This window comes from Varroa destructor, unplaced genomic scaffold (genome assembly GCF_002443255.2).
Source record: "Varroa destructor unplaced genomic scaffold, Vdes_3.0 BEIS01000003.1, whole genome shotgun sequence".
In the NCBI taxonomy this organism is placed as follows: domain Eukaryota; kingdom Metazoa; phylum Arthropoda; class Arachnida; order Mesostigmata; family Varroidae; genus Varroa; species Varroa destructor.
Genome location: NW_019211456.1, coordinates 47996313 through 48023927, shown reverse-complemented (window position 1 = coordinate 48023927; position 27615 = coordinate 47996313). Strand labels below are relative to the sequence as shown.

The following is a 27615-nucleotide window of genomic DNA, read 5'->3' as shown; positions in this document are numbered from 1 at the left end:
ACGTTTTTGGCACATACGATTCTTTTTCCATACGATTGACTGCAGAGTTGGGCGTTCGCGCTGTAGTCACCCACTCGACTATACATCTTTTCCCTGCTATTTGCCTGTCGCCTCGTGAGCCTGAGTAAGTCTTCGGCCTGCCGTGCGGCAGGCTCCCTTTCCACTCACGGGATTAGTGCCCTTTCCCTTAGAAAGACCGAACATGAGAGCGCTCTGATTGTAGCCGCAGCGGCCACGATGATTTTGCCCTGAACTCTCTCTTTCTTTGTCTCTCTCTGACTCGCCATCTGTTTCTCTCGCCCTCCAGGTATCTACATTATGATCGCAATACTGTAGTACACCGATATTGAGCCGTCTCGTGCTTGTGCATTGCGCTCTCTCTGAGTGCCGCTGCTGCTGCTGCTGCTACTGCTAATACTGTTCTGATGCTATTCCTTCGCCATTGGCCTTTTACATGAATCGCTTGTCTAGCGGTGATGCTTCGTTCGTCGCCTGCTGTCTCTCGGCTCGATCCTTCTATTCTACTCTTTACACTTTACTTGCACTAGTACTCTGGCACGGTCTGCCACGAGATGCTGCCAGTGCTTTCGTTGACTGAGTGTTTGCCATCGCCGCTGTTTCCGCTGCTTTGCTTCACCTTACGGAAGCAACTCCAGCTGCAGCAGCAGCAGCAGTGGTGGCCGCAACAGGAGTACGTACGCCATAAATACCACCAGAGGCAGGAACGGCAATCGTACTACGATGCAGCGGGTTGAAGCTATTCTTCATCGATCAATGCTTTTCTACTAAGGGACAACGGACACGGAGTCGAGTGAACGACCGAGTGTGTCCGTTCGAATCGAGTTGGCTGCAAGTCGGTGGTGACCGCCAACAACAACAAATGTAGACAACACGTGCGGGAAAAATGAAACGGAAAGTTCGCGAAAATGGCCGAGTCATAGGTTGTTTAACTAGTTCTTGCTTCTCTCGGCTGAAAAAGAAAAGTTCGCCAAAACAGGCAGCTAACGAGAACATATCGACGGTGTAACAGGGATATATGAACGTTCCTCTGGTGACATCGGCGACCAATCCAACGTATACTGCCTTCTGCTGGCTGTCTACATTCGACGTTCGTTGGTATCTCAGTACAAAGTTACACATAAATCGTTCACGCGGCTTGCGCTATCTCTGTCGCTGTTAACTTTCAATGTTAATGATTTATCGAAATGCATCCGTTTTTACCATAGTCGGCAATACCGCTAATGACGAGCTAGTTGAGAACTTAACGTAATTACGAACTGCGTAATCGACCGATCGAGCAGTATGTCTGCCTAATAACCTATGAATGTGTACCAGCGTACTAACGGACATGGTGCCATTTTCGCCGCTGTGGTTACTGTTCGTGGTATTGCCGTCGTCGCGGACACCGTCTTACGACAACGTTGTACGAAGGCCGTATCGGCCACACCAAACACTCTGATCAGTTTGTTCGACGCTGGAGGGCGGGCGAATCGCGCAAGAACTGGCTTTAGAGTGTATGCGAAACTGTTCTAGTCCTTTGAGCTTGCGCATCCGTTGCCTGCTTCTATCGCTCGTGCCTTCGGTCAATTCAGCGTTCGAAGATGTGCAGTGACCCGTCGCCGACATCGCACATATAAACGTATATCGTACATTGTTCTCTGCGTGTGTGTCTTTCTGTCGGGCTTCGTGTGTGCACTTATGTGAGTAAACCGTCTGCCTCAATGTTGCGACGGTTCGGTCGAGCTACAGTAGATATAGCATTGCTGGCCTCTAGTGCCTACATGCGGCATGCTGGTAATGTTCAATGATGACCTTTACACGACGACATCTGCCGTGGGGCAACAGCATCAAGTTCTGATACTGAACGGAGAGTTCGCCGCCTGCCATTTCCACATCTTTATCCGCACTTGTATTGCCGCTGCTGCTAAAAGCCTCGTATGTATTGTGAAACAGTATTTTGCAAGCGCATACATCAAACTACTTACTGTTGATCAATGTCAACGGCCAGATGTGTATTGTATATGACATTGTGCTTATTGTTAGTGAAGAAAGGATCACTAGCAGGACATGGTTGCTGCAACCCGGCGAATTCTTATTTTTGCTCGCTGCGAGTGGAATGTCCCGTGATGAAGCTATTCGTAGAGAAACTTGTCGTGCTATAACTGCGGACTATGTGAGGAAAAGTTTATTGCTTTATTAAGATGTACAACAGTGTTCGTATTGCCAATAGAGAAAACAGCATCGAACATCATAGACGTTTGTCTTCGACCTCTAGTGTTGTAGTTTTCGGGACGAAAAAAACAATCCCAAAATTGACCACCGACAGTCATTTAGGCACTGAAGCAATTTGCCACTGTGGTGGGGCTGATTTCGATAAGTAACGATAAACCCGCGAACGCTTGTGCTAGAGCAATTCACGGTCCAAAAAAGTGCTTAAGATATACGCGCGCGAAGGGTTACGCTTTTTCTCCAGGTCGTCCATCCCTGCAGTGCTGCTCGTGACGGTGAATAGTACGTGCGAGGCCGGCAGCAGTGCTACCATTTTGACGCGGCTGCACACGAAGAGTAAGTAAAAAACGTTCGATCTCAAAATAGGTTGTATTCACACAGTTAATGAGCAAAGAAAAACGGTCCAAAGTACTTGCCTTAACAAACGTAGATCGATCGATCACTCTTCGAGTTGGCCCCTTCTGTCAACGTCGATACTTTGTCACACGAACGCCAACGTTCTTTTATTCGAAACACAATACACTGAATTCTTAAATGACCTCTAGCATAGCTACTATATGGCTTCGATTGTAACAGTTAACTTTTGTAAAGTTAAACCATTGAGTTACAAAATAGTCACGATTCGTTCCCGGCCGGAATATGTATTAAGCCAACAGGTACGCTATAGTAAAATGCTATATCCAAAAAGCATTTACAGCTGATTTCTAAAAGCTAGCTTGTCCATATATTATAGAACCGTTGTCAATCAAGCATAGAATGAAACAAATACTAAGATAGATACAAAACACGTCTTTAAAGAAATGTGGCTGAGTGACGTTAACACTTTTTGGACTTTCTCTTAGAAGTTTACATTGGATTACAATTGGGGTGAAGTAGAGCTACATGTAGAAGTTATTTACGTCAAAAATACGGATATATAGAGCTATCTGAATTCATTCAGACGCGATGTTTGTTATTCTACAATGGTATCGACGACTTACCATTCCCTATTATTATTATTAGTGAATTTTCAAAAACTGTAACCCTATTCCCCACGTCCTTTGATAGTACCACATACAACATAGCAGCCCTAGAGAATAGCCAGTACTATACATTCTGAATCTTATTGAACACATGTATTTTGTATAGTGCTCAGGTTTAGAAGTACTCATCGACTTTAACTAGACGGCACTACTTATAGTTAATGGGTTAATCGTGTTTTTTCGGGTACACTTTCGAAACACCTACCGTGCTTATCAGGAATGTGCCAAGCCCACAGATCGATAGCCCTGATGCTATTAGTTTGTTTCTATTGCTCTCCGAAGAAAGTTTATCGTATCATGCCCGCCAACCATCGTGGGGTCGCTTTGAGTTCATTACACAATGCGTCCAAAATCCAAATCTTCATTAAGAATTCCTTGCTGTGCTTGTTTTTATTTCTCCAGAGTCTACCAAATTCGTGACGCCATGTGTTGGAAACAGTATTAAGAGCTAATTTCAGTATCAACATTGCTTTTAGGGAACACACTCAACATACGTGTACGCAACCATAGAAGCAAAGACGATTTATAATCGTGGTGACATTTTGAAACGCAATGGCATTCTTAAGAATATATGACACAGTGTCTCATATTTAGTACCATACAGGGCAGTAGGTATTTCACGCTTAAAGTAGTTTTAAACTGGTCGAAATCAGCCAGATGGTTAATGACACATGAAACAGCGAATGATTCGACTGGTTCTGTGATCGAAAACGGCTAGATTAACTTCGAATTTTTCTACATGTACGTGGTAATCTAAATCCATCGATCTGCGTCGTAGGTCGCCGTTTCCAGAAGGGAATACGTCCTTTTTTGAAACAAATGAGATATGCCATCTTTCTGATCACTCGTTGCCGAGTTCGTGGAGTAATGTCCACCAGTCGGCCATTTATTTGTTTGTTTGCGTTTGCTTGGTGCTGTACTCAGCGAAAACCCGACAGTAGTCAGCGGCGGTAAACGTCGAGTCATATATTCCTCTGGCAGCTGTTCGTTGATAATCTCGACACGAAGCGCAAATATTTAATCGTTTGGACCTAAAGAAAGAAACACGTCTGAGAAGTCAGAGAAAGATGACTTAGTCAACCTATGATAATGATTTCCTCTGCTTTGTTAATACTGAAAACGATCAGCCTTCTAGCGGTTTCTGAAACGTCGGCACAATGTGAGTAAGCTTAGATTACAAAGTGCCTTGTGCATAGCGATCAGTTACTTTTTTTGAACAAGGACATTCAGCATCGCGTACGTGCTGTGTGCACGGTTTATAAGCATCAAGCGTTTTTATGATTGTCACAAACCAAATGGGAACAGCGACATGTCAAGCTTCTACACGTGTTCTATATACACTGTGATGCCTTTTGTTGCAGTTTTTAAGAAAGAAAAAATAGGCATAAAGCAATACGTTTATAATAATAAATATAAATAATAAAATTTATAGAAGAGGGTGCAAGGAGTGTTTTCTTCTAGTAAATTTTTTGCGGTGTCTCTAAATTAACATAGGTTTAACTATGACTAAGACTCTTTTGCCATAAATGCACCAGGATTACTGTAAAATACTGAGCTGCCATTCAATATAGGTATACGAACTATAAATGCTAATATCAAAAAGTGGTCACGGCTCATGTCAACCCTGTCTTTCTCGTGTAAAGTACGTGTATGCTTTTGCGTATGTAATCGGTAAAAATGCCTAAAACTTTACAATGGCCTGCGCGGTTCTTCTGAAAAGGCGAAGAAGTCCTAAAATCGGTACGTACCAATGTAACCGCCAAAGAAGGACAGGATCGTTTTTACAGTACCGTGCTAAACAGTTGCGTTGGCGTGTTTAATTGAGTAGTTCCAACCGTATACACACCTGGGCCGCCCTCATATCGGCCGTCTCCGTGGAAAAATTGCCCAACAATGATAACGCAGGTGTTTAATAGCACTTTTCTGGAGAAAAACGTTGTCTATACATGTTATATTTTGGGAAAGAATGAATTAAATCAGGACTCTACCAGAGCGATAATGCTAATCAATGTGTAACCTCCATCAGACAAAGCCGTGTTTTAGAAGACGAACGAGATGACCAGAACGAAAATCCTATCATATTCTATTATTATGAAGCAGGTTACGACACTGTCCTTAAAGGACCAACGTGAAAGGACTACAGTTTAATTAGCGTAATTGAGGAAAGACTGTTTGATACTACTGTGATGTGTCTGGCTGAGCGATAACCCAGTAGGATATGTCAGTTCTGGCACTAAATTAATTGATCGACAACTAAATCTCAGAGATTAGGGAACCTTAACGTTGTACTTCAAGAGATTATCAGATGAGCGTGCTTAGGTGTGTGCAAAATAGATGCACGACGAGGCATCTATTTTGCAGAACTTTTTTTCTCAACAGTGTCTTCATTGACATCGTATTGGGTCACATTCAATTTGCGTATGCATTTTAGAGTATGAGCAAGCCCAAACTCTAAATCCTAATACGAATTATTGGTTGTTATTTCTGATACTAGTCGTTCCAACTCATGTCGAATAGGCACAAGCAAAAGTTGAACAAAAATGCCTTCAATAGAGGCCACCATTACACAAACACACACACAGTGTAATATACCTACCGAAAGTATGTTTCAATATAACCGATCGTGATGAGGCTCAGCCTAACACATAAAATTGCAATACTATATTGGGGCAATACTCAACAACTTCTAAAGGAAATTGAATTTCTTTAACAACCGATACATATCGAATTCGGCTGCTGACGACGCAACGGCACGGTAAACCCTACAGGCTGCCGTAGTTCCACTGCATGTAACTAGCAAAGTTGTACTATTCCTTTGTGGACCGAACTAAAAGGAAGATTGTGATTAAGCTGATGTATTAACTGACGCATTATGCTGACACCCGCAATCGGGTTTCACAAAAACATTGACTTTAACACTATCTACTAACATAATCCACTTCTGAAAATTTTCTACTACTTAGATCTCGATGAGTTTGACCCTGATCGGCTAACCTCCTAGAGAGAACGATAGCGATAGAGAGACTGTGAAAGATAAAGAGCCACCAACGCGACTTGCTTCCGGCCTCGGAAGGACGGTATGGTATAAATCGACCTACCCTTTATATCTGCGAATTTGCTAAGAAATATTGAGATTGCTTCCCCAGTCAACTTGTGTTGAAATTCTTCAGTAGAGCTAAAGATTTCAACACCACACATATCCTCTCTCTATACTCGACCGCGTAGTACACAGTTTCATAACATCTCAATAACCAAATCTCAAAGCTATCATTAGAGAAATATTAGCAAATATGTGAAAAAAATTATTACTCTTGCCGACGAAGGCTAACTACTGAAGTATTGTCGGCTTCAGCACCCTCAGCAGGCGACTTCTCGAAATAACACCAGCGGCTGGCCTGTGTATGAGTAAATATTTGAGACAACAATTCACGAACATATAAATATAGCAAATAAATGTAATTGTCTGGTCGAGTTTAAATACGTTGGCGCTCGCTTCGCTTGTGAGGCTCGCGCCTTACATTTTTCTTCAAGTCTGCGTCTCTAAATTCAGTATGAGTCTAGCAGATGACTCTTATTTGACTAAATATCTTTAGACGTTATGGTTGAGGACCGACAAAAAAACTGTAAATATTCAAATAAAGCGATAAACCTAAGTACCTTCATTGATATTAATATGACAGCTTAAATTTTTGAGACATTATTAGGTTGTGCCTGAATATGTGTCAACCAGATCTAATTATCGCTGATGTAACACTGCTCATCTTGTTAGCTAAATATTATTATCTAAGAAAGAATGTAGCGTTGTTAGAAGAATGCGGTCGATTACATATAATAAGTAAAACCGCTTCTGAATATAACCAACATTGATTGGTTGCCTTTTAACAAATGCCTAACCAAAAGCAAACAAACAAAATAAGCATAAAATACAATAGTTTTAAATGAACTTAGATGACAGCGACCAGTTATTTGAAAAAAAAATTACTCATATATGAGATTTACTACTATAATAAGGTCTTACTCTAAACAGACGTTATCTTATGTTTAAATATCTATAATATGATAACAGTGACCGCCGCAGCTATTTATTAAAACATTTTACCTCGCAATAAGGTCTTTAATACAACATAATGTTACTCCTGTTCATCGTCATCATCATTGTTGTTTGTTGATACATTTCATTTGAATTCTCCCCGTTAACAGTTATAGTCAATTAGGCGAAAACGCCGTTGAGCCGTTCCAGCTTAGCGTAAGCCCTTATTTTTCACCTAAACGAACATAAGCCAATTGCATTACACCACTTTTCCGATGTCTATGTATAGAAATTATGTAATCACATAAGGATACAGTGGGCCTGAATTGCCGAGTAGTTTGAGGGTACCAATAGTTTTTCAATTATCTCATACACCTTATAATGCAAACGGTAAGAAAGGAAAAAACGGTCGCGGAAAAATCCTGGCATAGCCAACTAGGGAGGCTTGTTCACTAACACTAATGCTATATGAAATCAACCAGCATTTAAAATTTTCTTGTCTATCACACATACATAGGTAATATTTATTCACTTTCTAAAATATTTTTTTAATTAGCTATTATTAGACAATGATTTTACTGGAACGGTAAGCTAGTTTCAGTAGGAACTAAGATTTCTAGTAGAGTTCCTTATCTAATATTTAGTGCCGTTTTTGACGGGGACGAGAAGTGGATGTCTGTGCGCTTGAGTTTTAAGCGAACTGCTACAGAAGTCGGTAACTACGGGAGGAAAATAAGGTGGATTTACGCGATCGCCGTACAGAGGAGTTGCAAACGGGTTGTCATTTTTCGTACTGGCTCGCCCACCGACGGGCAACTCGTTCCCTGTCCCCGTCTTCCCATTTCGTGTCTTACCGATAATGGTTTAACCAACACGAGATGTGTTTGCGACACTGCGCTTCGAAACAATGAATATAGCAAATCGATCACTAGATACGTCTGCAAAAGTAATAATAATGCACAGCATATATGTACGTATAATTCAACGCAATACGCTGAGCGCCATATTCAAATATGGATGCACGTTTGGGTGCTTCCTTAATCATTAACTATGGAATCAGAAGCTGATTTCCTCAACGCTTCTGATAAATGATTTATCACAAATATATGCACGGCTATATTAGGATGCACGGATTAGCGAATTTAGAAATTATGATCCCTAAAATGAACAGCACGTGCCAGTGTTTTTCTCACACTGTGAATGTGCATACATCGAAACAGGCAAAAGGCTACTTGATGACTAATAGGAAGCGTCCAACGATGCAAGAGCACATGCTCATGGCACGCTTGAGTGCTACGATAAATAAATGCGCTGAATAAACAAAAGCACAGTAGATGGAATCCATGTTGGGAACAGTCAACTTCATACAGGGCTAACAAGATTTGTACATTCACAGTAGAACTGTTTACTTCGATTGAACTTCAGCGTTGGAAATTACCCTATCAGCCCCCAAAGACGTTCCTGTCTGTGAGCGAAAAAGGATCCTCCCGCCTGATTTCAAATAGTGACAAAATCTGGGAACTATATAGATATACAATAGGAAAATGCGGCAAAGCGAACATTGCCAGCTAACAACAGGCTTAGATCCTGTGTTCGAATTTTGTATTGATCACATCAGGGCCGAATATGATGACAATGGTGTGATGACTGGAAAACAACGGTTCAATAATCAGAGAGTAAAACATTCAAACAGACGTCTATCTACACAGTAATAACGTGTATTCTCTCAATTTAGTCCTAAGGGTAACGTTTCTTATCCGGGTAGGCAAACTGCTAATAGGCAAACGTCGTTTACCATAGACATTCTTGACTCAGGAAAAAAAACTCTAAGGAGAAGCATAAATAGTCCTATTCCAGATGGGGTATAGGTGTGATAGGTACAGTCATGACATAAAAAGTCAGATAATCCCCAATTTTTATCAGAATTTTTACGATTTTTCTGAAGTCCAGGGCATTGTGTATGTCTAGCGGTCAGAAATAGATATGATCAAAAATGTACATCTGGATTGCGCTTTAGAAGACTAACAAACTCACCTGTAGAAACATATACGGCAATAAGGTGCGTTAGAAGAATAGAAACATACTCTTTTTCCCATTCAGAATGCGCATGTTTTCAATGATACGACACGTTAACTAGATAGTACCGGCGAACTAGGAAGACTACTACATACGGAAATCAATATGATCAGTTGTAGGCCGGGCGTTTTGTAAATGAGTTGACTAACGATGCAAAGATGACGATAGTTACAGATGGATCTACCACAGTGAGACGATGACGTCGCCAATAGCAACATCCTAACACAGATGCAACATAATAGAAAATAGCTATAAGACAATTTTTAAATATAACTTCAGGTCGTTTCAACTAAATAATGTGTTGCATTCGATATTCAGGCTAAGAATAAGGGCGGCTATAAAATATGTACGTAGATCTGATCTCATGATCACCTAAGCCATACTCGTCTCTCTCTATATATAAATAAATTACGTATAGTATTCAAGGTGCTATGTGAAACTACGTACGCACTAGGATTGGGATTGTTTACATAGATCCGTGTGATTTATGTGCGGTCACGCGAAAGGCTGAACTCCACAGGTAAATTATTAGTCGTTTGGCCTCCATTGAAACTTGCTGAACAACTAGTGTGTCTGTGTGTCATATTATATTCCAGTATGAATAGCGAGAATAGAAGATACCATCTGTTCCAGCTGGCGATGTCCTACAACTCAGCATGTACCTTAAGCACAGGGATATGTTCATAGTTCTTCTTTAGGCAAACCTTTTCAAGTCACTTAGACGGACCGTAGTATCTGGAACTAGGCGTTATGAGGAAAAACACGAACAAGTCTACCATAGAATATGATTATTTATAAATCTTTATTTAAAAAGCAGTACACTTATTGATGTTCACGAAGTGCTTGCCTAGTGGCAACACAGCCGTCTTCTACCGAATCTAAACTCGTTTCTTGCTTCAAAATTGGACTATAGTCAATTTCGAACAACCTTACCGACATAATTAAACGAGAAGACATTCACCTGACCCTAATAAATCAGCTGAATAAATAAAATGAAGCCGGTCCTTTGATTAGGACACTGCACATACGACAAATGTTACCAACTTTTTGCCTCGAATACGTGCTCACAAGGGAATAGAATGAAAGGATGGTTTGAACGCAACGGTTTGATTTTTGTTTTTGCTTCCAGCAGCTACATTTGTTCGATTTTTAGCAGATTTATGCGGATCCTTATTTTTGGTTGTTCAAAGTGACATCTCTCCAAATGCTTTAGACCTTCATTTACGATACATTGAGGCTTCTCTAGCAGTATATTTTTGGCAAGAATCGTATGCGCTCTTGTGTCTGCTAAGCCTATCGTTCATGGGTTGTCCTAAGTACGACTTCAGACACAGGTTCCCTCGATTGCAATTTTTCTTTGATGTTGCAGTGCTGTTAATGCAAGTCGCGTGACTGAACTCAATTTGTCGCTTTAGCCTAGGAATCGAAGAGCTAGATTAGGTTGTCCTTCAGGACCCGTAGGGTTCTGTCCGGGTCCACGTAAAGCTGCTCGCCCAATTAAAGGATTTTTTACAATGATCTAAGAGACGCCCATTGCCGGCCACTGTAGAGGTGCTATTGGCGATTATCGCGCGGCTACTAATGAACTAGCGTAGACCTAATTGATAGGTCGGAGCTGGGGGCCTGCCTAATGAGTTCAGTTATTGCGGCTATCTTTGCCTGATTATGACATTTAATGAAGAAAGATTTTAATCTGTGCTGTATTTCGAACTCGCTCACTTAAGGAAAAAGTTATCTTGTTTTTGGGTTCGAAGATTTCCGACTTCTTTTGGATTTAGGGTCTCTACCCTATCAATTTTGGAGACTTCGCTTAGGTCATATTTTAGAAATGATTTTACGTATTCTTTTAACAAATGAGTGAACATTGATAATAATAATAATAATAAGCACTGAGTGCTGATACAGTTAGATAATCTATTGGTATCTTCGTACAACAACTTCGTACAATCGTAACAAGTGCTTTAATATCCATATGTTTCGCTAACTTATCCCTTAAACATCGCTTAAGGACATCGAAGATTCACAAATTCCGGACTTGATTTTTTTCCAATAAGATCGAAAAAAATGGACGATCTATGTAGAGTATTATAAAACGTAATAGCAGAATGCACTGGCCGTAGACTGCAGGGACTCCAAAGTTGACATCCAGGCTGCAGAAGCGAGCTGGTTCAGATGAACAGTTATGTAAGGATTAACATTACAGTATAGGATAGAAAAAAGACGACGCCTTGTTTACTGTCCTTATTTTTGTAGCTCTTTTAAGGTATCTACAGCACTGGGTCTGCTTTCTCCAGTCTCGATTTGTGGATGAGTGGCCATAACCTGCGCCTCGTTACTTCGCAAGTGATCCTCATGAATTCTGTAAGTAGAAAATAGTTTTCAGTGAGAACTTTATGCATCGTGTGTGATGCGGATCCACCAAGCAATAATATGCCATCCTTGCCTTAATTTGACGCGCAATGGCGTAAGATGCTGTAGACTACCAGATTATCTATGAAGCTGCGCCAACCTAATCTAATTAAAAACAAATATTGTCACAATTTGCTTTCGTTCATTTGCACCAAAACTATGAGAGTGATTATTTATTAAATATCGGTATCGGTATTAAGGCAAATTTTTAAGGAACACATATAGGAAACTCTGCGTGGGGTAAAATACACTGCATGTGAAGAGGCTCATCGCCTGCTTTCATCCAACCCTATTGATTTTGCCAATGGCTGATCTGAGTGGCAGAATCATTAAGACGTTTTGGTCGGCCAGGCAAATACGTTTTTATTCATGTAAATATAGAAAGATACTAGGTAGTGTACTTTGATCGTCCTAGTAACCGTATCTATGGCCAAATAATGGCCTAAACAAGATGGACCAAGTCTCCCTAGAAAACGCACCAATAACAAATTCTTGAAGTTCAGTTTTAACAATTACAATTCATTCTATTTGTATTCACTGTGCTTGATAATAAGCGGCTCTATATTACGCACTGCCTGTTTTTATATAACAGGTTCAATGTAAAATCATTTGTGCATTTGTTTTTATCTATCACAGGTGAGCTGTTCGTGGTTACTGACACATATTTAGTATTGCCATAATTTTCTTAAGGATGGTGGACGTGAACCCCAAAGAGGAGGTACCTCTAGAGTTTAAACGATTTTTAATACCTCAGCGTGTGAACCGCTTTTCTGCACGCCTATTTTGTCGATCTTTATGTTTCTTTATTTTATTTTTTTTAATGTACATCTGAAACGGAGAAAAGCTTAATTTTATTAAAACCGTTCAGTCGGTTCTAAACAAGCGAATGTTTGAAAGGCGAATTTTCTTATAGGCTCAGGATGTTTTTATAATTTTAATATAACAGTATAAATTGCTATCCAAAAGCGCTGCTAGGCTAATATAAGGTTATTAGGTTATCATAGTACCTGTTAGTGCTCATTTATGGCATAAACTTACGTATCCGTCTATGTGTGTGTGTGTGTGTGTGTGTGTGCGATACGGCGAATGACAGAATCAAACCAGGAAAGAGCAAACTGTGCCACTGGCCTTTGATAACCTTATCTCTTAACATTCTATTTTATTTAATTTGCTAAGACGCTACTGCTAGCAAGAGCGACAGGCCCATCGTGGTCAAGGGTCCTGCTTAGGTGTCGCTTTCACTTAGGTTGCCTTTTTTTCGGTTTTTCCATTTTATACGATATGTGGCTTGTCAAGCGTCTTAGCACCTATCTAGTGTGCTGTCATACCAACGTTTCCGTAAGGCCAACTAGGTATTACCGAAAGGGTGGACCAGCCAAGGGATACCAATGTGTTCTCGAAAATACATAAGTGGACGATACCTTTCCGAGTACTGATGCTTCGCTTCGAAGAAAAATTGAATAAAAACTGTTTGCTCACTGAAGGCACTGGTATTATTCAGTAGTTCGTTTTCATTTTATTCAGCGGTCGCTCGACAAGTTCGAACGTAGTCTATCAAAATACAAAACAGAAGAAGTTATTCGTTGAAGTTTGGCATGCTAGTTATTTCAAATAGGTTCGTACAAATCCAATATTAGTCCACTAGATCGACACGTGTACTCCAGATTAATTATTTTTTATATTTATATATTTTTTTTTTGCTTGATTATCATCGAAATAGTACGATAAGTGCGCACGTATGTAGAATAAAGCACACGTTTTGGAAACGTCCGGTTATCTGGTCGGCACGAGTGGATACGCACTGTTCAAAGAGTCCCACCGCCGTTGACGAACACTGCGTTATCTCTTCATCGGTGAACCCTCGAGAAGAATCTCTCCATTTGTATCGAGGGACGTCTCCACTGGTGGTGTGGAATTCTGCGAGAGGGTACATTATACCACATAATGATGTGACGGGTGATTTCGTAGCATTCGATAAAGAGTCAGAAACAGTTATATATGATTGACGAGTACGGTGAAGCTAGGGCTCAGGTCTGTGTTAACTATTCGTGATTTAAAAAAGACGGCGGTTTTCGTGAATAATTACGCGACGGAAACAGCGCGGTACCCCATTTGATTCATGGGATGGGCTTGTTTACGAACTAGTAGAAATTGTGTTCTGTCGATGCCGTCCAATTCATGTCGACGAGTCCGTTGTGTCAAGTGCAAGTTGTCAAGCGTTTATAAGAACGTACGTGAAAAATGAAACAGTTTGGATTAATTTATATACCTATAAATCACAACTTAACTTATATTCGTTGCAGTGTATTGATATGAGGTATATAGGTCTAGCTCTAATCTTCAAGCTTTTTAAAATCAAAGGACATTATATTATTTTATACTATTATAAAAAAAAAAAGAAAAAATTTTACTTACACGCGTAAACCGTAAACGTAAAGACTACGCGTAGACGTAGTTAGACCATCCCGGAAGACCCTTCAATAAAAGTTACATCGTCAAAATTGACTCTATCATATACGGGTCAGCCGATGGGAATTTTAATTACTGTTAGTTATTAAACTATTTTTAATATTTATTTAATTGTAGTTTAACTAGTCGTTTAAATAAATTCATACTCTTGATTGAATTGATTTAAACGATTTGACGACAGTTATCTATTTTTTCTTAGCTGAATTATGATGCACATGTAACTTCCTAGCTGTTTTCGGCGTTACACGTAGGCCACAAATCCAACAACTTTGCGTTCCTTGCTTTACTTATACGTTGAATATGGAACTGGCAAGGAACCTAGTGAACAGTGTAATATATATATATATATATGGATGCTGTGAAAGCAGTTAAACATTTGACATATTGTGTTGTATTTCAGAATCCAGGTCTCGTTAGCTAGTTACGAGAAGTAGAAAGCGCCAGCAGCAACAATATGTCTAAGAAGTTATCACTGGCGCCGTCTGTTGTATCGTCGGAAGACGACGAACCAGAGGTTCAGGAGATAACGCCTCTAAGCGATCCTGTTGCCAGTGCTGCAGTTAGTACGCAATGTGGCGACCCCCAGGAAAACGGTGCCCAGCCACTGTCAACACCAAAGGGCGACAGCCAGAATGGCAGTATAATGGTTATCGAGAAGCTACAGGTCACGGAAGCTGGCGAGAAACGATCTCGCAATTGTAAAGAGTTGAGAAGTGATGTCAGTGAAGATGGCTGCTTTTTCGGCGGAGGGATTGAGGTCGACAGCAAGAGATCGTGGCTCGTTGCGGTCATCTGCGCCTGGGTGATGTTTTGGACGTTACTTGTCAACAGAACTAGCAGGTAAATAAATTGTCTAGCTACTTTGATTGTTCTAGCGACTACTTCAATTTGAAAATAGAGGAATAATATAAAAAAAAATTGTAGATGCTATGAATTCGAGTGGGCGAGAATTATCCCGATTTGTCTATAACCCCTTGTGGTAGGCCCCAGAAATATATATATATAAAAAAAAAGGGTCCTACCTAGATATATACAAGGGTCTGGGAAGGCCATCAGTAAAACTCCGAGCATTGAATTTAGTCTGTCTTTACGGATACATTTAGCAAATAGTGAATTTTAATGAATTGCTGTTAAGTTTGCATTGTAGATATTAGAAGAGTCATGATTATGATTAATGAAAACCGATAGGTCTTGATTTTTTATTTCACATATCCTTTTCATTAGATGAAAAATGTTTTTGATTTTTGCGTATTTTATCTCTAAAACCGCATTAATCACACGTGTGTCTTTTCTGCCCAAAAACAGGTTAGCTGACTGACTAATTTAACGCTGTCATGCTAAAAGCAATTTTTCGTTGCACAAAATCAACGATAGGCTTTCATTTTTTTGATTTCAGTGTAATATTTGTTTCACTAAATGAGGAACTTGGGATGCCTAGAGAAGAGGCTGCCACTCCCTTCTCTATGCTGGGAGCTGTATCTAATATATTTGGTAAGTTATCGAACTTGTGAAGAGGAGTTCGAACGGCCAACTTCTGGGCCAGCTACGCTCACCCAGAGAATTCCGTTAATTCGAATAAAATGATTTACTGTTATGGAACATATACTATAATCATGTACGTTATTGATCATCGCATGTTTGTCAAACGGATATCGTGCTTTGACACGTGACAGAGAGTCAATATGAAGCTCTAATTTAGACAACAGAAGAGTGTGCCGACTCAAACCTAAGTAATTTTTCTAAACGTAAGACATATTTGAATATTTCAGTATTTCAAAGATGGTCGCACATCTTGACGCGTCGTGTAGGCCTACAGCAGGTTCATGACAATCCGAGATATCCAAACTGTTCGACGGATTGACTAAAGACACCACGCAATCCAGTACCGACATACGATGATACACTAGCCACATTGGTGTTGGCCTATTTTGTTAGCATTACAAAAACATTGAAAGCGATCGATTTAGGCGAAACATGAATGATATGGCGCTTCGTAACGCACCGAATTCTACTGGTGGTTTTTCTTTGCTATGCTGGTAAAGGGACAGGTCAAAGGATAACATTCGTCAATCGATCGTTAGATGGATTTCCTTATATATACATTATAGCAGTAAAAAAAGTTTCCAACAAAACAAAAACTAACAATTTCCAAAAGTATCTATTACTAGGTTTCATCTGAATTGTCTCTATCTAAAATCAGTAATTTTTACACATGTTTTTTTTTAATAGCGTGCCCCTTCCGTGCATGCGTTAGCTGTAGTGAAAGCAGACTTAGCGTCCTACCGAAGGCACAGTGGGAGTTGAGAAATAAAGGGGAACAAAGTTGCTTTATTATCGTTGTTCGCTCCACTCTTCTGTAGATTCAAATATATTATAAATAACGTCTTTCTTTATGGTTCAAGATCCATTTCGCAACACCTCGTGCTCTTCTGCTATAGGGGGTCCACGTTTAAATACACTTACTTTTGTATTTGAACGTAGACATCTGCTTCGTCTGGTGCGTTTTCGACGCTTATGTCGTGTTGCGTTTTCCTTTAATAGATATAAAGCAACGAGGAGTAAATATTGATTAGACATTGCTTCAATTGCAAGCCACTGAGTAGACGCAAATTAGAAATACGAATACTTATCGCACGAAAGTGACTAGCGGGCTGGCAAATAGGCGACGATACGTAAGGCCAATGGAATGAGTAGCTGAATATAAATTAATTTTATATACATTTTCTCTGTTTGATTCTATGCATCTGCTATGGGGATTGTTAAACGCAGCGGTTGTGAGCGGTCTGCTTATTCGATTGTTGCCATTGCCTCGGGTTAGTGCCTTAGGGACATTTCTCACGAGCTTGGGCATCGTCTTGGCGGCGTCAATCTTCAACCGGTTAGCTATCAAGTACTGCATTGGAGTTATCACGGGTAAGATAAACTATTATCTGTAGAGAAGAGAAAATGGCCGCATCGAGTATATTGATGCAGGATAGACAGATGTAATCGCTTGCTCAAAATAGTATTTTCAACATAAACAGGAGAATAAAACATCGACTTGAAAAAACACTGTGGACCTAAGGCGCAGGAGAATTCAGGCTTGTAGCGTAATCTAAAGCGGTCCATGTCACACGACCCCGTTCAGTCGTCGAACTAATTCATTATCTAAACGGTGACTTCGTCAAGCGTTTCTCTGAAGCGCTTCGAAATAGACATCTACTCATATATGTATAGATCCTATCGAGCAGTCGGAACTAATTCGTCCAGCTCATTAGTTTACGTTCGGTCAGTGCCCCGATCGTGACAACCAATCGCTCTACGCTTCGAGTTGTACATCTGGTATCGCCGTTAGACGTTCCATCAGACGCCAGTCACAATCAATTAAGCCGCCGTATACAATTCGTAATACGTTCGACGATATAGAGTTGTTAGTTAACCACCTATAATAATCCATCGTTCCAATAAAATCGTTAGCGATTAGTGAGAAATTTATAGGGGATCATAAAAACGTTTACAGAAATACGTTGCTGAAATAGTACCGGCAATGACGCGCCACAGTGCACTCTTGCTGCGCGCACTCCATAGTAGGAAATCTCCCAAAAGAGAAAATTCCTTGACAATATATATATATATGACCGAATAATCATGGCTGATTGAGCAGCTAGAAAAGTTTAAAGGCCCACTGAGCTAAACTGCGTTAGGTGGTAACGGTGTTTTAATATTTGGAGCAGACGCACTCGCCAATTATAAGAAAGCTTGACGCCAACATCATCTATAAACTTTGATTGAAACATTCCCTCCCAAACAACTTGTCGTATGTTGACTAAAGTTGGAGAAGTAATCACACCACTCAATATTTCAATTCGTGAAGGCAAATGCCTTGAGACCTTCAGAGGGACCTTAACCGTTCACTTATCTAACCTATGTATGTTATCTCCCTATTCTAACTTGAATAAAGAATTACGTTGATTAGATATACATTCATTATGGATGCTACACGTCTACATTATTTTGCTAAAGTTGGGAAACTTTAATTGTTGCAGCAATCGGACAATCGTTAATATTTCCGACAAATATGGTAGCTGTCAATACCTATTTCGAACAGCATCGTACAACCGCTTCGGGCGTCAGCTACGTTGGAGGCACCCTCGTGTCCTTTGTTATGCCAGACGTATATGAGGCACTGGTGAAGAGGTAAACGACAAATCAACAGCCATGCTCACTTCGCAGTAAAAGCTCATTTTCAAGTGACTCAATACTTTCGTTGTCCAAAGACCGCCTATGCGATAAATCCTCATCATTATGATTATGTAGATATGTAATTCTGTTTGTTTTTTATTTAGTAGACGTAGGTATACGCCTGGTTCAAGACTAAGGACCATTGGCCTACTAGCACATATTCCTGCTTCCATTTAAACAGGTTCGGTCTTCGAGTGACTCTTGCCATTATCGGAGGGTTAACTCTCAACGCGCTGATCGGAGCGTTTATTTTACAGGTTCCGGCTCGACCTAAACGAGTCGACGTCAACTTATGCAATAATAATAATACTTCTGTACTAGGTAAGCCATAATCTACAAGGGCCTCAGTTATCTTCAGCCTTATTCCTTTCCAGTGTGCCTATGTACATATATGAAATAGTTTAGTATGAAACGTAACAGTAGTAAACTCTAAGATTTCCTTTACACACAGTGCAATAGAAATGGCTTATTTATGTTTACTAATCCCGGCTTCGTAATGCGGAGCGTTTTCTTCATCTCTTAGGCTCTAGTAGACAATAGGTAAATTAGGCCAGCAACAGGCACCATCGACTCCAGCAGCTGCCACTTTTTAGGGTAACGCCTCACCGGTTCACCCGTAACCAGCTGACAACTGCTGATTTGCAGAAGGCACATTTTCAATTATAGAACGGGTCACTATTGTAACGTGAAGCAAGCTACATCGGTTTTTGATTTCCGCTTAAGGCACCCGCCATTCATCTGTCCATGGTTTCTGCCCTGACAGTTGTACGCGCATAAATTAGAAAATGGGCCAGCCTCAACCATAGCTCTCAATCCTTCTTTATTCAGATTCGTAGAAGATCATCCGCGAGACCCATTTCTCAGCCCAAGATTTTCTTGGACGCCTTGAAATAACGCTTCGTCCTCCTGGTAGTAGAGCCTTCAACAAATTCAAAGCTTGAACACTTAAACGCTACTGCAGTTGAAACGACTTGATTCTATCTTTCCTAACTCACACAACTCGCCTGCTAAAACCCCGAATGACGATATCCAAGTGAACAGCCTCAGATTTTAAAAATTACGAACGCATTGCGAATTCAAAAAAAAGCGCCTTGTGAAAGACGAGATGAACGTGTGCCACGTTTCGTACTCTACGATTTCATAGAACAGGAGTGGTTCTAACGTATAAACGATATAACGATCTGCGTACAATGTACCCTGCCGATAAGCCGAGCTAATGACTAATAGTAGGATGTATTGTGATGGAAATTTGCAGCTGATGGTAAGTCGAAACCAGCTAGACCGGCTCTTCAGCTTGCTGAAATCTGGAAAAACCCTCACAAGCAGCTGGCATTCATGAAACGGCCAATATTCTACCTCATTATGGTACGGTACGGAAAAATTTATTAGTCTGAACTAAAAATTTGTATGATTTTCTTAATTGGATACATGTTGTCGGATCAAGGTAGCTTCACTCAGTCTAGTTTATTTACTCTAGGTTTCAGGTATTGTATTCGCATACGTCCTTGTGCTATTCAATGTTACTGTAGTGGCATTCGCTAAAGAAAAGAGCTTTGTCAAGCCCAAACTTACGCTGTGGTTTTATGCAGCGGGTGACCTCGTCGGCAGGCTATTTTCCGGGCAGTTATCCGGTAAGGGCATTAGTATTGTTTTAGTCAAAGGTCTTAAGTTAAAAACAATTTATCCTTTGGGTCGGATTACGACCAGAATCGTTCTAAAACAAAGTTAGTGTATATTTACGAAAGCCATATGTTCCAAATAATAAAAACGTAACTGATACATAGATGCAAACGAGACTTAATAGGTATACGTGTTTCAGTTGTTAATACAGTTGTTGACAAAATTGATTATTTCCTAATAAAGATCTGCGTCGTTGTAGAGGTTTAGAGTAAAACATGTTTTAAACTATGCATTCGGGTTGAGTCTGATGGCTGGTCACCAGCATGAACGTAAGCTGCTAACTTAGGTAGGTACACACGTTGCCATTGTACGGTATAGAAATATAGAGTACTTCAACTTTACACAAGCTAAACGGTTCTAGTAGAAACATTAAAGACTCGGTAGACTCATTTGCAAACGTAGGTTCCATGAAGTCGGGGTAAGTTAGCTAGTTTGAATGCTCGCAGATTACCTACTGAAGATCTAATGAGCGGTTAATGCTCCCACAGTGCCTTATAGGCACATATAATAAGCATATAAGAGTACTTTTAATCTTTTCTTCTACATGTTGCCTTTAGAAAATACAGAACCTACATTGGTGCCAAAATCAACATACAGAGATGCAGGCCTTGTGAAGAACAACTGTGACAGCCACATAATACAAGTAGTAGTCTCTTCATCAGCATGGAGCACTGGATGAAGACCTTTTTTTATACAGCTTATTGTGCGGAGACCGCACGATCCCAGACGATCAAGACCCAAATTCAATGCTGAATCGTATTTTTCAGATCGGGGTTGGCTTCACCGGCGTACCGTAATTGCTTTGGGTTTCTTATTAGGTTCCGTTGCCACCTTCGGCATGACGATCTCTTCGTATCGGGTAGGTCTTTACGTAATGCAATTTTCGCATGCCTCTAATAATGATATAGGGATTATTGTCATACGTAGGATCCTAACCGTTCTAGCATGGTTTATCTTACATTTTTGGGGCTTATTTTCTCGCTTCCGACATAAGATATTCAGCCTCGGCTTCAAGTCTAAGGATATAGGTATTTCATGGTTTTCCATCATGCTTCGTTTCAGGAGGCGTGTTTTGTATTCTGCTTGCTTTTTGGCCTATCGGCAGGCTCAGTGATGATCCTATTTTCTGTGCTTCTTACCGAATATCTCGGATTAGCCAATCTTCCGCTTGCCCTTGGGGTACATTGTCTTGTTAACGGACTGGCTGCTTTACCGCGACATGCGCTTATACGTAAGTATTCATCCTATTTGATGCGTGATCACAGAAAGGACTTTTTTAAGGGATGAGAATGCAAAATGAAAAAAAAAGGGTTTAAAAGTGCTATTTCTTTAATATCAAAGAGAATATCACCTGTCTTATGAATTCAAAAGATGTAAATTTTCAACCACTCGCAGTAGTCGAATTTATGATTGGTTCATATTTTAAGAACTTGTTAAGCTTGATAATTTTGCGATGACATGTGTAAGTAATAGAAATCAATACATTTTTTTAAGTTTGCTTCTAGCGCTCCTCATCGTGAAGTTCTTGCTGCTTACATTGGTACAATGCTGTAATAGGTCACCAAAAGCACATTCGGTCTTTTTACTGTATATATAGAAAGAATATGACTATGGATATCGCATCTAGCTGAAACTGACTGCTTTTTGTGTTCTTCTAGGATTCTTGTCTCAAGATGGCTCGTATTGGCCTCTCTATTTGTTCATGTCGGTCATATCGGTAGTGACTGCTGTCGTGTGGGCACTTCATTGTCTATACATTGATTTTCGATCCCACTTCGGTGTAAAACGAAACCCTTTCGCTGAAGAGTACTATTCACCAAAAGAGATACAATTAGAGAAGAATATCTATGGCGATCGTGAGGATGGCGCCCCGAATACCCTGCAAACAGGATCAGACGCAAATGAAGAAAGATCATTTACGACTGCAAAATCATAGTTGTCATAAGGACCTTAAAGACAATAGTCTAGCGTATAGTTTTTAAACTGGTAGATATCTACAACGGTACGACCTGTTCAGATTACGTGCCTGTAACGTTGGGCCTTCCATATTTTCAATGCTGTAAAAACGATCCGATGGTGTAAATTTTTTTCTGTTATATCGATGGCTGCATTTAACTCCATACAGCACGTACTTGTGCAGAAGTTCGAATTTAAGAGTGACGATTCAGGGTAACTTATGAAAAAAAAAAAAAAAAAAAAGAGCAAAAAAAACATTCGAGTCAAGTCGGGACAGGTCTTCGAGCACTTCAGCACTGATCTGCTACCTCATCTGTTGCGAAAACCGTTTATCGCTGAGCTTAGCTTGTTTTTCGTATAGTCAGAGAGGGAATAGGCAAATATAGCAAAAGTAAAAACAAGTAAATAACAGAACGTTTCATATTAACAAAGATTGCTAGCGTATAATTTATCGTATACGGGCATTTTTGTATATTACTACGAGACGTTCAATCTGGTCAATTTAATTCAGCTATTTGGTATATGCATTTACTTTACGGCGACAATTTATCGGAAACAGTTCTATGATTTGATAACATCCTCTTGTTCTTGCGGCGACTATAACTCGTTAAGAACACGCGCAAGTCTAAAAGTTAAGACATTTCGAATAAGAGGGTGAACGGGAAGCTTTACTCGGCACTCCACAGACTAGCCGATAGATATATATATACACCCTTTGAGCTGAATATATTCCCCCGATTCGCTGAACCTTGACCAAAGGAGCACCCCCCATTGGATGCATTATACATACGTTATACACCATGCGTTTGTTTAGGTGAGCTGTCCGGACTAGAAATACAGTAGAAAACGTGACTGAGGTTGTCGTTAGGTCAGTACTGCGTACCATTATAGCTCACGTATACTCAATATACTGAGAGTGGGTAAAATGATTGAAGGTTTACACATTACTAAATGTGCAACAGTGTGTCATATGTTAGCAGGGTAATGAGAGCTACGATTTTACAAATTGCACTTTGCAATTGTAGACCGTAACGCCGGTTCGATCATGTGTGGCTTAATTGATATTACATACGACTCATCTTTGCATTTAACGATGTTCCCTATTGTCTCATACTGGTTTCATGTATCCCACGAACATATTACTTTTAACAGAAGTGACATACAGGTATACTCAGAAAAAAAAAACACAATGCTCAATTTTAGCCCAATTTATAAATAGCAATTGCTAATTGTGTTTAAATATTTAGATACTTATGTGAAGCAAGGAAGATCTATACATATGCATGCGTACACGTCGCTGGCATCTGGCCTCAAAGTCAAGCTCTGTGCGTATGTCTATGTACACATATGTATGTCATGTACAGTTCTCTCTATTATTATTTATTGGTAAATAACATCTACGAGATCGATACAACGCCCCCAAAGACCATTTTTTTGTTTTTCTTTTTTTTTTCTTTTTTTTTTTTTTTTTTTTTTTGATAGCCTAACGGTTTAACCTTTCATTTTCCTTCGTGCATCCAAACGCAGCTGAAGAACGCATATGGTGAGATACGTAGAATAGTAAAGAGAGGTATCTTTACTTTTTTCGGATATCTTTAGTGCTTTAGGTATGAAAATAGTGTTCATACATAAGATGATGCCGCTGCATGAAAACGAACACAGTAGCATGGAGGAGTCTTAGCCAGAAACATTTTCTATACAGCAGTATATTTCGCTAAAAGGGTAAACCACAAATAGTCGGGTGTATAATTCGTTATATATATCTTCTATTGAAGTTTGGCATGCGAACGTAGTGAAACTGGCTAGAAAACACATTGCGAGATCATACTAAAATAAGTTGAAATTGTTACGATGAATGGGCTGTTCGTTGAGAGAGTAAACCTACCCATATATAAAAAAAAAAAAAAAAAAAAACGAAGACCCAGTTTCCAAATGATCCGACCCTTTTTGTACGACGTTCCGTGTTCGGTACTCAGCCAACTTCCCACTACTATAGACGTTCGACTGTATAGTTATGACGCACGCCTTCGTAGAGGCCTCGTGGAGGTTACAAAGTTATCAGAAAATTGTATTAAAATTACACAGCAATCTTTCGAGCTAAGATTATAGATGAAATTCGTTCTTGAAACAATTTCATGGATAACCTAGAAATACAAATAATTCCAAGATGTTTCATCTGTGGAAAATCAAGCTTATTGATTGATCAAACTATTGCTGATCTCTTTTTCGTGTTCTACTTTTATACATGCGATATTCTATATCCGATAATAATAAATTACGTTTATATAAAAAAAAACCACGTCAAACACCACGAAAGATTACTTATGAAACTGTCGACATTTGGTCAGTCTCCTTTTGTTTCTTCTTTGTAAACTCTTCAAAGCTTGAAATAGATTATCGAACTGAATATAGACTGTTTTCAATATATTGTAGGTAGCTGTGTGCTACGAAATCCATTTGGGACCGTAGATTCAATACGTTCATCGCCGAATTTTTTTACGTGTCACTTTCTTGCATGCTTTCAAATGTGGCGCCGCGGTCACGTGGACCCTCACCACTGTGGCGGGTTCTCGCGAGTTATCAACGAAAAAAGGAATTGTCCGGCGACGGTATTAGAATTGCTTAAAAAATAGTGCCAATAAATACGGGTAGGCGGAAATTCAATAAAAGTGCCTTTCGTGTGAATGATTAGTCAATGGTGAGCCAAATTTCACTTTGTCTGCATAGAAGAAATATAGTACTATCGTTATGGTGTTTGAATACGCTTAAAATAACAATTGAATTTCGACCTCAAGGCACAACACCTAATTAGGACCAAACCCACATCAAGCGTGCCTATCGGCCAATTCAAGATGCGATATTAATTATTTAGCATATTGCACTGACATATAATATTGGCAAAGTTTACATTCACATACGTGTAGATATGTTAATATATTGATTGATAGGTTTACCCATGTTGCTAGCCGAGCGTATAGAGACGTCCTTTTCATGGCGTACCCTTTTCTATTTAAGGACACCCGTCTATCGCCTAATGACCTATAGCTTCAACAACACAAACTAACGATTAATTAATTTACATAAGCCAGATTGAGGTTTTTTGGCTAAGTTCACAGCTAAAGGCAAGAGGCCGAAAAAGAGTGGTCGGTCTCCCGTTGGCATGCAACTGTCTCTATTCACCAAAATTCAAATATTTCATATACTATATACTTTGGGGTCTACTAATTAATGTTTAATTATAAAATTGCTCGAATGTATAAGAGCTCATTGGAAGGCCCAGTTGGAAGGCCGCTATAAAAGCAGTGATAAACGAGAAGGATTAAATGTGTGCTTAAGCTGTTACGAATATAAAATGCGTCCGCAGACCTTATGCATTTGTTATACATTTTCTATCTCATGGGGATTATTTCAGTCAAAAATGGAAGTGCTCTCGTTACGCAAACAGTGAAACCTTTTGAGAGCGTTCATTTGTAAACAGATAAAAACGAGATGATTTATCTGGTGGCATTAAGACGATTTGTTCGAGACGCAGACAGATGAAACTCGAAACTTTTTATTTTTATTGTTTATTATTTTGTATGACAGCATAGTTTGGAGAAATTAGAGTAACAAATATTTAACCTGATAGTAAACATTTAAGATGGAACTTCTCAAATTAAGGAGGTGAATCATCCGTTTCGACTACCATATGGCTGCAACTATTATAGAGCCCTAGTTTGTCTGAAAGCAATATTTCTTCAGTTGCTTTCACGCGTTTTTCGATATTAATAATGTATCGCTCCGAAGCTCTTAGCCTTCAATATGAAATTTCTTTATTATAGGCTCGTGAAAGCTTTTTTTTTTTCGGTATTTACTTGTCACTAGTGGAGAGAGAGAGAGAGAGAGAGAGAGAGAGATCTGCGGATGTTCAAATGATTCGAATTATTTAAATGCAAGTTTTAATTCACACATATGTCGATTTATGGTTCGTAAGTTTATGGGGGTACTAGTTTCTTAGCTAATGGAGCCAGCTGCCGGATTCTGAAGTCTCGAGATATTGTTACCGACTTATTTTTTGGTATCTCATCCCACACTGCTTCAACTAGAAATAATCATTTTCTCTTGCAGTATACGCTGTACATCTGACGTTCAGCAAGAAGCTCGTGATTCTCCAGTAGACGCCATTTTCGGCCAGACCTACTGAATGCGACGATTATACACATTCTGCGCTTTTGGGGAGGACGCTCCAGGGCAAGGGTAACTGGTCCTCGCCTCTTCTTCGCTAGAGAGTGAGGGAAACGCGCGCTGCGACTGGCAGCGTTCAGTCAAGCCATCCTCGGCGCTTCGATTTCTCGAAACGTGCTTCGAGCGCGGCGTCCGTTTGGCGACGAAGCCTTTTGCTTTTAAGAGCGAGAGCGAGCGAGAGAGAGAGAGAGAGAGAACGAGCAAATCTGAATACCTCCGAGAAAGCTGATGTGGGCGCGCCAGGTTCAACGAGTCGTATAAGAACAGCAAGAGCTTAGCTCGACCTTTAAAAACTAACGAACTATCACAATTATTTACAAATTGACACAGCATCACAGATATACTTCTCAACGGCACCGAAGCGTATATGATACTTGTGAAAGTGTTTGAGTATCTTAACGGAACTTTTTAACAGAAAACTTTATTTAATTTCGTGTTTTACAGTGATTAGTGTGTGATATAAGTGGTAAACTACTACGGTGGCAGCAAACGAGTCGTCTACCCGGCTGACTGCATTGCTGTCTACAACAATATTCAGTTCAGGTGATTGGGCTGGGAACCAAAGGGGGCACGTTGCATTTCTTTAATGTCCTGTCAACGGAAATTATTGTTACTGATGTCGTCCTTAACGCTATTATTGTTGGAAATTGGTTATGATAAGGTTTCGTAAGGTTAACGAAAGACAGTGTTCGAACATGTATAGAATAGCTCATTATGCCGTTTGCTATTGATAAATACAAGAAAGAGGAAAAAAAGGCCGCACCTTTTGGTTAAGTTCAATCTAGCTACAGGCCTAGTTGTTTTTTTTTTTTCTCTAATTTCGATCTGCTGGAATGATTATATATTGGTTTTTCCTTTGCGCCTGATGCTAGCTAGCATTATCAGTGGTATCTTCATGTTGCAATTAACGGAACGATGGCGAACTAAGAAGATATTGATGAGAACGTTTATTGGTAGAATCGTATATCATAATCATATGCTAGCTCTCGTCAGCGGTAGGTGAACTGCACATAAAGTAGAAATCCTAACGAGCATTTTTTTTTTTGTAGGCTTAGGCTTTTGTTCAAAATAGGGTTATACGAATTTATAGTAACTAACAAGAATACCTAGTTCCTAGATGAATCTTAGCTGGTCCAATAAACAGCATCCACACGATGCAATATGGGCACGGAAAAAATCCATTTTCATTTTAGCTGATATTAACTAATACGATTATACTTATGTACGAACGACCCAGTTTCGATGATTCTCGCTCGGTCTGCCTCGCAGTCTTGAGGATGATCCGCAAACACGGTTAAC

General features: G+C 39.8%; 1 protein-coding gene and 1 long non-coding RNA gene across 3 annotated transcripts; one reads left to right on the top strand and one right to left on the bottom strand.

Moving 5' to 3' along the window:
• Nucleotides 1-348: 348 nt before the first annotated feature.
• LOC111246800 (monocarboxylate transporter 12-like) lies at nt 349-23516 on the top strand. Of its 2 annotated transcripts, XM_086985453.1 has the most exons (11): nt 349-2565; nt 14636-15075; nt 15632-15726; nt 17005-17148; nt 18261-18411; nt 18638-18777; nt 19712-19821; nt 19934-20087; nt 20904-20995; nt 21199-21367; nt 21795-23516. In XM_086985453.1, the coding sequence occupies exons 2-11, from the start codon at nt 14690-14692 to the stop codon at nt 22070-22072; spliced, it is 1719 nt and encodes a 572-aa protein (XP_086841579.1). In that variant the 5' UTR covers nt 349-2565; nt 14636-14689; the 3' UTR covers nt 22073-23516. The 2 variants fall into 2 exon arrangements, with proteins under 2 accessions (XP_086841579.1, XP_086841580.1); XM_086985454.1 differs by lacking the exons at nt 349-2565; nt 18261-18411; nt 18638-18777 and having other exon boundaries at nt 14690-15075.
• On the bottom strand, nt 10129-14641 carry LOC147757068 (uncharacterized). Its single transcript, XR_015325053.1, has 3 exons — nt 14182-14641; nt 13188-13683; nt 10129-11716 (listed from the first exon to the last, which is right to left on the bottom strand). It is a non-coding gene; the product is annotated as an uncharacterized LOC147757068 (long non-coding RNA).
• Nucleotides 23517-27615: the final 4099 nt, after the last annotated feature.

Coding starts and splice junctions, on each gene's coding strand:
- LOC111246800 (XM_086985453.1), top strand. CDS start 14,690: ATGTCTAAGAAGTTATCACTGGCGCCGTCTGTTGTATCGTCGGAAGAC. Junction 18,412..18,637: donor TATGAGGCACTGGTGAAGAG/GTAAACGACAAA, acceptor CCATTTAAACAG/GTTCGGTCTTCGAGTGACTC. Junction 20,996..21,198: donor TGACGATCTCTTCGTATCGG/GTAGGTCTTTAC, acceptor GCTTCGTTTCAG/GAGGCGTGTTTTGTATTCTG.